At 36.9% G+C, this 11,348-nt stretch overlaps 1 protein-coding gene across 2 annotated transcripts in view; it reads right to left on the bottom strand.

The window, feature by feature from the left end:
• Window positions 1-2,021: 2,021 nt before the first annotated feature.
• LOC311085997 (uncharacterized protein) overlaps window positions 2,022-11,348 on the bottom strand; it is a 57,511-nt gene continuing 48,184 nt past the window's right edge. For both annotated transcript variants that reach the window (XM_084118624.1, XM_084118625.1), the window contains 2 exons: window positions 7,205-7,251; window positions 2,022-3,540 (listed from right to left, as the gene is read on the bottom strand). In XM_084118624.1, the coding sequence (XP_083974750.1) occupies window positions 2,990-3,540; window positions 7,205-7,251 (598 nt within the window). In that variant the 3' untranslated portion in view covers window positions 2,022-2,989. The remainder of the gene's footprint in view (window positions 3,541-7,204; window positions 7,252-11,348) is intronic.

The following is an 11,348-nucleotide window of genomic DNA, read 5'->3' as shown; positions in this document are numbered from 1 at the left end:
AGTTATTAAACTACACAAAACAACAGGCTGAGTAGGTGTCCGGTGTGTTAACGCAACACATTAACAGTTCTTCAGCTACACAATAGCATAAAGAACATACACCTGGGAGGCTGAATAGGCTAAATTAACATAAGCCAGCGAGTCCAACAAGCAAGTTTTTTTGTTTTTTTGTTTTTTCAACAAACTCATGTACAAACAATATGGCTTACATCATTTTCAACATTCCACAGGAGCAGGTGCAACAACAAAAAAAAATAAAATAAAAAAAAATAATTATAATTAAAATAAGTAAATAATAAAATAAAATTATAGCTAGGGCTTTGATCGCATAATATATTTTTCAAATAAATTAAGAAGTTTCATTGCTTGTTTACTTTCCATTATGTTAAGGGATTTGGTGAAAGAAAGAAACTCTTTATGAAATACATAGAACCTAGGTTTCACTTTCATACATTTACATTTGTGAATGTAAAATTTTGCAAGAATAATTATATTATTTACCAGGAAGTCCCATTCATTATTGTCCAATACAACTCCATAAACAATGTCATTCTGAGAAAAAAGGGTTCAATACGGATCTTTGTGTGCAGCCAGTCGTGGATATCAGTCCAGAGATCTTCAGAGTGCATACATTGAAAAAATAAATGAACAGAAGTTTCAATGTCATCACAAAATACACATTTGTTCGTTTCAAAACCACATCTCTGTCGTAATAGTTCACCAGATGGATACACACCATTTAAAACCTTGAAATGGACTTCTTTCGCTTTTGGATTTATGCGAAATTTTAAGTATTTAGAGCGTAATGAATATATAGTATCTTTGTCCAACAAGCAAGTTACCAGTAAACCAGTTCACCAAACTCCCGCGATCTCATTCCACATCATTTTCTTCATCCTTGTGTCGCTTCTGAACATCTCCGCCATAGAGCGCCCTCTCGCGGCTGTAGACGGTAATGTTTTCTCTTGGTTCATCTCAGTCTGAATTAATTTTTGATATACAAGTCGCACCTGACTATAAGTCGCAGGACCAGCCAAACTATGAAAAAAAGTGCGACTTATGGTCCGGAAAGACAGACATTGGCTTTTGTGGCTGTCACTCCGTGTCTGGTCCAATATGAACATAAGAGTTACATCCACTGTGTGTTTTTAATAACTACTCTTAATATACAGCATGTGAACTCGTTGCACATTATGCACATTTTCTGTTTGGATTATTAAAATGATCAAATACATTTGCTAGAAGAGCCCACTGAACTGAATACTAATGCACTGAACTGAAGACTAATGCACTGTGCTTGACTTGGACGTTTGGCAAATATAGATTTTTTTTTTTAACTCGAAACTGAATAATGCAAAATAATTAATTTCCGAGATAGAAACTGGACTCTGAATTAAATATGAATTATAATGTGGTCATGTGACAATATTCTACTATTTGAAATGTTTATTGTCGAATAATGCCCACTGATTCACTTAATAAAATAGCATTATATTATATTATTACACATTCCTACTTGATTTGTTGGATTAAAGCGAATGGAGAGGAACTGCCTCACTCGAGCCTCAGTGACGGCAGGATAGTGGAGCTCATGCTGTGTTTCTCTAGTATTCGCTGCTGTGTGAATAATGTTTGTCTCCCTCTGCTGGATTGAGTGGATCAAACCTTCAGCCCGATCACACACTTGAGATTGAGGACTGGAAAAGACACCAGGAGTGACTTTACAGTTTATGATCATGGCAAATGCTTTCTTACCGATGATGAACAAAAGACAAACGCAAGACTGTTAAAGCAACAATCATTGCTGGAGAAACAGAGACTGAAACTGCAGAATCACAGGAGAAGAGACTCATCATTTATAGTTCAACTAAATCTACCATTTTAGAAGATACTAACAACATTTACACGTTATGAGCCAATATCATTTAAAGTATATAACTATTGGATAACAAAATTTATTTCTGCTCATTTATGTCAGAGAAAAGAGAAACACTAAATATTAAATACACTCGAGACACTGATTAATATATACAATTTATTATAAAGTTTCAGACAGAAATACATGATAACTGCTATATAGATTTGAACCCAGTTTTAATAATTTTATAGAATGTTTTAACAAAATACTAGACAAATCAAGTTTGTAATGTATTAATATATATTTTGTCATATTTAAACTCTTCAGAGGAATGAATGTGCAGCAAGAGTCAACACAGATTTAACACAGTCTAGAGTTCAGTCATAAACACGTGTTTCTCCAGCAGAGCTTCTGAACGCTGGATCATTCTGTGACTCTAATACAGTAAAATCACATGATCTCCTGAAAATACATCCTGAGAAATATTACACAATATTAATGTGGACAATACAGTGAAGCCTGAGCATCAAGTGTGTCTCTATTTGTGTCTCTTTCCTGTTAGACTGACAGAAACATCTTCATCCTGACGCTGTGTGTGTGTGTGTGTGTGTCACTGATCCTGAACCTATGATTCTCTCTGGAGTTCAGTGTATGTGTGTGTCATCTTTATTATACACTTTATTTAATAAATGTTCAACAGTTTCATTCAAACTCTCTCTCTCTCTCTCTCTCTCTGTCATTCTCTCTCTTTCACAGGCTTCAGATCAACACAATAACTCAACAACAAAAGTGACCAAACAAATGAAACTGGAAACTGAAACTCAGCGGCTCGTCTTCCTCTCCTGGAACCAACAGATGATCAAATATATTTAAAGAAACAACAAAAACCCAGAAAACATCCTGCAGATATTCTTAATATGATCAACAAGATCTTCAAACCAACATCAACAAACATTCAGACACACACACACAAACAAACAAACAAACACACACACACACACGCACAACAGGACAGTGAGTTTATACACTGATCACAGAAAACACACACAAGAAAAGAAACAAGAACAGCAACACAGTTTTTAATGCGTGTTAATCTGTGTGTTTGTGTGTTTCCATCAGTGTGTGTGCTAGTTAGTTGTGTGTGTGTTTAATGTGACACAGAGACACTGAAGAGTTATAATTATTAAGTCCAAATCCAGCATAGAGGGGTTCAGTGAATGTGTGTGTGAATGTGTGTAAGTGTGTGAGTGTGTGTGTGTCAGAGACGCTGTAGAAGGACAGAGTGCCGGCCGACACGTCCACACACACTCCTACTCTCTTACAGGATCCTGAACCAGCAGAAACAGCAGTGCGGTTACGATTGTGCCGGACAGTGAATCCGTGATCAGAGCATTCAAGACTCCAGGACTTCTGATTCCATCCAAACACACTGTCACTCAAACTCCTTCCTTTCCTCTTGATTCCTTTATATGACACTGATATATAAACATCTCCACTCCATTCAGCCTCCCAGTAACAGCGTCCAGTCAGACTCTCTCCACACAGAACCTGAGGCTCATCAAATCTCTCTGGATGATCAGGATACGACTGACTCTCTCTCACATGCGTCACCTTTCTGTTCTCCTCAGACAGAGCGAGATCAGTGTGTGCTGTGTTTGGATCCAGTGTGAGATCAACGGCATCTGAACACAAGAACACACACATTACAACACCAACATTTACAACCAGATCAAAAAGTTCTTGATGTTGATTTGATATGGAGTTTATTAAATGATTTTAATTTGAATTGTGTAAATTTGAGTGTAATTAACAAAATTTAATATTATGTGGAATTTTAAATAGTTCTGAATTAGATTTCTTTATACGTTTATTGAACATTTGAAATTTAATGAATTGAAATGTTTTTATGGCTGAATTTCATAGACATGTATTTTCAGACAGCTTGTTTTTTGTTCTGAAAACTTATCCAGAGATTTATTGAGAAAGACTGGCCAGAAAGTTTTTTTTTAAAGAAATACAGTCTTGATCACAGATAGATAGATAGATAGATAGATAGATAGATGCTAGGTCACAAAGTCTTTGCTAGGCAGTTACTAGGATGTTCAAGATGGTTGCTATGGTGTTATGGGTGGTTGCTATGGTGTTCTGGGTGGTTGCTAGACAGTTGCTAGGTGATTGCTAGGTCACTCTAAGTCTTTGCTAGGCAGTTACTAGGATGTTCAAGGTGGTTGCTATGGTGTTCTGGGTGGTTGCTATGGTGTTCTGGGTGGTTGCTAGACAGTTGCTAGGCAGTTGCTAGGTGATTGTTAGGTCACTCTAAGTCTTTGCTAGGCAGTTACTAGGATGTTCAAGGTGGTTGCTATGGTGTTATGGGTGGTTGCTATGGTGTTCTGGGTGGTTGCTAGACAGTTGCTAGGCAGTTGCTAGGTGATTGCTAGGTCACTCTAAGTCTTTGCTAGGCAGTTACTAGGATGTTCAAGGTGGTTGCTATGGTGTAATGGGTGATTGCTAGGGTGTTCTGGGTGGTTGCTAGACAGTTGTTAGGCAGTTGCTAGGTGGTTGCTAGGTTACTTTAAGTGTTTGCTAGGCACTTACTAGAGTGTTCTTGGTGGTTGCTAGGGTGTTCTGGGTGGTTGCTAGACAGTTGCTAGGTGGTTGCTAGGTTACTCTAAGTGTTTGCTAGGCAGTTACTAGAGTGTTCTTGGTGGTTGCTAGGGTGTTCTGGGTGGTTGCTATACAGCTGCTAAGTAGTTGCTAGGTGACTAAGTGTTTGCTAGGCAGTTGCTAGGGTGTTCTAGGTGCTTGGTTTTCATAAGTCTGCATTATGTTCTGGTGCTGAAATATGGCTTATTCGTGATGTTATACGGTTGCTAAGGAGCTCTAAATGGTTGCTAGGATGTGGCTAGACCGTTAGCAGGGTTAAACTAATAAACTGGTAGAATCATATTATAGATATATTATATTATAGTAGATATCAACAGTATATATTATTATAGAATATATGCTATTAGAATAAACTAATAGACTGGATGTCTGTCCACATCAGAAGAGCAAATCCACTCGTCTCTATGATGATCTGATTCACACATGCACTGTAAACAAATAATCGTTCAAAAACTGTCAATGACTGATGAACAAAAAACGTGAAATTACAGTAAAATATCCAAATTGAAATAAAGTGCACAAAACTTTTCTAAAGTGCACAAGTTTTCATTAAACGTTTTACAGAAAAACACTTATTTTACAGGAATTTCCTGAATTATTAATAACAAACACATTCACTGTAAAATAAAACACACACATGCATGAATGAATGTAAGTATAATTTAGTGCCTGTGAAATAAAGCATCATGCAGAATATCATCAGTGTTTCTCTCCTGAACTGAAGCACAGGCTCGACTCTTCAACACAATGATGACACACACTGACACACACACACACACACACACACACTTTAAACCCCATCCGAACATTAAACACTCACAGATCTCTCAAGATCTCTGCATCTCCACTTATTACAGACTTTATTTCTTTCATGCTAAAGTTCTTATTGAGAATTACCAGTTCAGATGTTGATGTTTATATTAAAGTTGTGTTCAGTGTTTGCTTTAGTTGCTCTGGACTCTTGAGTTTTGAACATTAGTTTTTCTCTGACTGCTTTAACTGTGTGTTTCTGACACATGTTTGTTACGGCAAAAACACCAGAGAAACTGATCAGATGTTGGTCAGTGTTTAGTGATGATAGTCATCATTTAGTTCCTGATTCACTGATACCAGAGTCTCTAATCTCTGATTAAACTAGTTCATATTAGTTGTTAACTTCACATGCCAATACTAATGAAAATGCAGAAAACGTTTAGACAGGATCATGTAGACTCACACAGACATCAAGAATCGCATGAATCTCAACAATAAAGACAATCAACGAAATATTCAGACAAACAGAAAAACTCTGATGTCACAAAACGAGCTCTGCTGATTGGTCCCGTGACGATAGCGTAATATGATGCGTGCGCTGAGGCTCCGCCTTCTTTCACACTGAACTCTTCTCTGACTCATTTCATCTGTTGCTTCTGTCGAGGAAAGATCTCCACGGGTGAAGACATGAACACACTGGAGAGCCGCTTTATAGTAGGAAATGAAGTTGTGCTTCTGATAATGAGGCACTGACACTGTTGTTCATGTTTAACACTGTAAAGCTGCTTTTCAAGCAATCTATTGAATAAAATGCCATATAAATAAACGTGACTTTACTGGAGTGCTAATTTGCAGAGCTCATGCTAACATGCCCATGTTGTTCTGATCAGAGGCTTTCTTATGCTTTCTATAAAGATGTTTATTTAGTCACTGAGAGGAAAGTGTGCAGCACATATTTACATATTCATCTTTCGCTCTCAGCCGTGTGGGCGGAGTCAGATATTCACTAACAGTGTATCGCTGCTCGCGCATCTCGAACTGCGTTTTACCACTAATGCCGGAGACACACGTAACGACTAGCTGAAACATTCTTAGACTGAACTGAACACACTTACAGAGTTTCCAACAACTAGAGCAGATTTTAAACACCGACTGTGAACAACGACTGAACGCAACTGTCTCTAACTCGCCGTGTTTGGGCGTGATCAGTCGTAAGTATCAAATTACATTCATAATTGGCCTTACAGTCGTTAAGTGTGTCCCGGCTTAAATGAAGAACGAAAAAGAAAAAGAACGAAAAAGAACTTTGCCGGGAGTATATTGGGACCTTAAAGGGATAGTTCACCCAAAGATGAAAATTCTGTCATCATTTACTCACCCTCAAGTTGTTTCAAACCTGTATGAATTTATTTTTTCTGCTGAACACAAAAGAAGATATTTTGAAAAATGTCTGTAACCAAACAGTTGATGGACCCCATTGACTTCCATAGTACGAAAAACAATACTTGAAATAAAGCATCATGCAGAATATCATCAGTGTTTCTCTCCTGAACTAAAGCACAGGATCGACTCTTCAACACAATGATGACACACACACACACACATCAATAAAAATACAATGGGGTCCAGCAACTGTTCTCAAAATTTTTGACATTTTTCAAAATATCTTCTTTTGTGTTCAGCAGAAAAACACAGGTTTGAAACAACTTGAGGGTGAGTAAATGATGACAGAATTTTCATTTTTGGGTGAATCCCTTTAAGGCCCTGTGTGTGTGTGTGTGTGTGTGTGTGTGTGTGTGTGTGTGTGTGTGTGTGTGTGTGTGTGTGTGTGTTAGCTTAGCACCACTAATAATAATAATAAGTTTAATAGCTTTCTCAAGCCAACATAACAAAACACCAAAAACTAAAACTGTGTATTTGTGGACTTACATCTGCGTGGTCCTGCTGACATCCTGATCTCTCCTCCGTGATCCACACTAGAAAACACACAAACACACACACAGTATGTTTCATTATATTAGTGAGGACATTGCACAGACCCTTCATTTTATATCACGTTAATGCTATTTTTTATGGCCAAGGCAAACTCAAGCCTCACTCCCAAACACAGAAACACTAGATTTAAGATTTAATTATTTTTAACTAGTGAGGACCAGTAAAATGTTCTCTTTGTCCTCAAAATGTCTTCTTACTATTTCACTATAAAGGTGAGAACATTTCACCCTCACATGTATAGCCAAATGCGCACGCGCACACACACACACACACACACACACACAAGCGTAATTTGCAGGTGGGACATGTCCCCACCACTTTTGAAAAATCTTGCGACACTAATATACCAATACAAATAAATAAAACATCTCCAGTTAACTAGCAGAGCATTCATTTAGTTCATTTGTTAAATAAGAGGGGATCTAGCGCTGAAATGTGTTGTTTTTTAAATCAAGTGGTCAAAGTGCTCGTTGCAGCTGCGATCAGTCGGAGACTGTGTTCTCTTGTGGCTCGCGCACAGTCTTCACTCGGACGCGCGCTTCAATCCGTTGTGGAGACTCTCTATTCGTTCCGGTGAAATTACAAAACAAAATGCACACACGCGTGTCCCTGTCTGATATACAACCACTGATAAACATAATCGGTTTTGATGAGAAAAAAAAAAACCTATACGAGCGCAGATTATACCCAGAACCTCTGACGCGCTTGGAAAAGTTCTGCCACTGGACCACTTAAATACACGCTTAAAGTTGTCGGATCTATGTATTTATTCACGTGAAAATTCTCACCACTAATAACATATATTAGACCTCATTAAATGACAAATTAAACCAAATGTACTATTTAAACTGAATTGTGTTAGCAACACTTTTTTATTAAACATTTTTATTTATTTACATTAGTAAGCTACAGGACATTGTCTTTCAAAACATGACCTGCGCGAAAGAGGAACAAAAATGTATGCATCTGTAACGGGTACCGCAGCAATAACAGAGTAATTCCTGTAATACAGGAGAGAAACGAGGAGACAGTGTTATCAGTTTCGAGCTCTCTGCAGTCATTTATTTTCCTGAATTTTCTTCAGCAAACACATCTCTAATGTTAAGCGTCATTGTATGTTTCACATATTACATGTTCAGTGTCTTTTTAACATTACAATGAATTTTCAGTGTCCATGTCAATGCAAAATCCATAATAAAATAAACCTCTTTCCACCAAATGCATGTTCACTTACTCTTCATGCTTGTATTTTATACTATTTATCAAAATGAAATGTAAAGACAATGGTAATATTCACCTGCTATTTTTTTTTGATACTTAGAATCTTCCATTCACAGTATTTTATCAGTATCATGTTAATACAGTACTGCAAAATCATGCTCAAAACTCATAAAGTGCTTAAAGTGTAACTTTTAATCTCATTTTAAACTGTAAACATTTTTGTATAAACTCATTGAGCAGAAAAACATTTCAAACAGATGGTGGGGAACTGACATACAGTGAGCTAAACATATCTGTTAACATTACAAGCTCAAAAAAATATCTTCATGTGCATATATACACACACGGGGAAAGTGTGTGTTGAGCTGACTTGCTCTCTAGTAATGTCTCTCGACCGTTACTCTGCAGGACTTCGCCCTCTCGTTTCAACTCATTTCAAACTAAATCAAAACAGACCCTAACGAAACTCATTTCACTAAAAAGAGTTCACTCATATCTCACATACATTTCAGCATAAATAAATGCTACTTCTGAGGTGTTTTTATACATTTACCCACCTGTAAAACAGGAGAGAAACGAGGAGACAGTTTCGAGCTCTCTGCAGTAATTAGAAACCCGCAACTCACGCAGCTACAGTAACTCGTCACTCTACACTGCCCCTACTGGCCCGGAGCAAACACTACACACTTCACTTTAAGTCAGGAAAATTCACATTAAAAATAAAACCCTTGGGATACTTGTTGTTGTTTAAAAAAAAAAAAAAATCATATACAATCACTTGTTTCAAATAAAAGACAATAATTGTGAATATTCTTAAAACACAAATACAACACTTTTGTGGTCGTCACACATCATTGTACCCAGCACTTCTGAAAATGCACTTCCGAATGCGTCTCTGTCCCCAGCACATTTCAAACCAAACTGACGTCCACACACACACACACACACACACACACAGAAGTTTCTAATTTTGTGACCTAACAGTTGTGGCACTGGCCACACTTATTACTAGGGGTCCAAGCACCGAAATTGAGAACATAAATCGTAAAACTCAGAAGGATGATCTATTAAAAAAAAGGTGATTTGCATATTGGGTCATAACTTTGGAATGATAAAAAAATAAATACAAAAATAAATGCTGGAAAAAAAAATAACTTTATCAAACTCCTCGGAGCATGATAAATAATTCCATTTTTAATATTTTAATAATAGTTTATATATGAAAAGAGAAGTAATTTCCTTAATGTCAAGAATTTTTAGCTGTGTATCGTGAGAGTGGGAATGGACAGATGCAGCTTAAAAAAAGGACGTAGCAAAGAGAGAAGAGGAAAATGTGTGTGGTAAAAAGGAGAGAATGAGTGTGTAATCTGTGAGAGAGACTAGCGAATGAAAGCATGAAGCTCTGCAAATTCAGGAGGCATCAGAGCACAAACACACACAGACGGTTCATAAACACAGAACCCATTGAGAAACGCTACTTCAGTCCATTCTTTTTTAAAGCATCACTGCATGTTAGGGCTGGGTGATATGACACTACATATCATAGCGATGATATAAAGTTTGAATTGATGGATCTTTTTCTAAATCGTTTACATAGATGGGCCTGTTTGTGGGGTAAGCAAATATCCGTGCAGCTTTTAGTAATCAGGGATTATTGGAACGTTGGAGTGGAAAAAGCAGCACTGATGAATGATACTCCACAAACATCTTCAGCTTTTAGTTTTATTGTACATAAAAAATAATAATCAAAAAGGGGTAAATAGTTTCAAATGAATCTAAATTAATTCTAATTTTAAATTTTAGATAGGCTACACTTTCTAATTTGAATGAACTTATAGAAACAAATAAACTTTACATAAAATAAACATAAAATTACTTAAAAAGCATTGGACTACCTGCAAAAAAGAAAGAAAAGAAAGAGATGAGGTTAGGAATGTAAAGTCAGTAGGTCTAGTATGTAGTTTCTTCATTCACTGTGGCCTGTACCTGCACTGGATGGCCAATTTCACATGTATTTTGTGTATTTTCAAAATACAAGATACTGTATTTGTATTTAAATACATTTTTTCACACAGTATTTTGTATTTTAAATACATTTCCATGTATTTATGCCCATCTCTGATTGGTTCTAACACGCATCAAGCAAACTTGAGCTTACGTTTACACACAACTGATGTGTGAGTTGATGAATGTTTATATGTGAATTTAGGAAAAATAAAATCTGTTCATCATATAAAGCGATCGAGTCTCTTCAGAAAATGTGGACTAAACCGCTCAATTCATATGGATTAGTTTTACGATCTCTGAAGTGAAGTAAACAAAAGAGTCAAACGAATGTCAAAATAAAGGTTCACATAACAGAACATAAACCTGACAATAAGCTCATTCGGCTATTTTTATATGTATAAAAGTTCTGATCTTCGAATCTGACTGGACAAGAGGCTTTCTGCTGATATTTCACCAGAATCATCGTCTTCGTCTCAGCGCAGTTACAGTGTTACGCCACTGGGTGGCGGCAAGAGATTGACTGTGACAGAGTCATTAAACTGTTTGTTCAACGATCACTTTCAAAAACGCTGATTCATTAAAAGGTAGATGTAATGAAACAAGGTGATAATTATTTTAACACTGAGCTCCACTTTTCAAAGCTCAGCTGACCAGCAATGCGTTTCATGGGTAATGCTGAAGTTGATGCTTCACTTAACAGAGACCAATGGCATTGATTCAATGCACTGACCAGCGCTGCCGCCATTCATGGTAAATACCCTTGAACATTAAGAGGATTATACAACAAAGATTTCACTTTTCCTTGGACACGGCAACCTTTTCACGAATATACTGTATATGACTTGACCTC

Source organism: Abramis brama (assembly GCF_963993115.1).
Source record: "Abramis brama genome assembly, chromosome: 1".
Taxonomy (NCBI): domain Eukaryota; kingdom Metazoa; phylum Chordata; class Actinopteri; order Cypriniformes; family Leuciscidae; genus Abramis; species Abramis brama.
The sequence above is the reverse complement of the archived record's forward strand: the minus strand, read 5'-3'. Positions and strand labels throughout refer to the sequence as shown.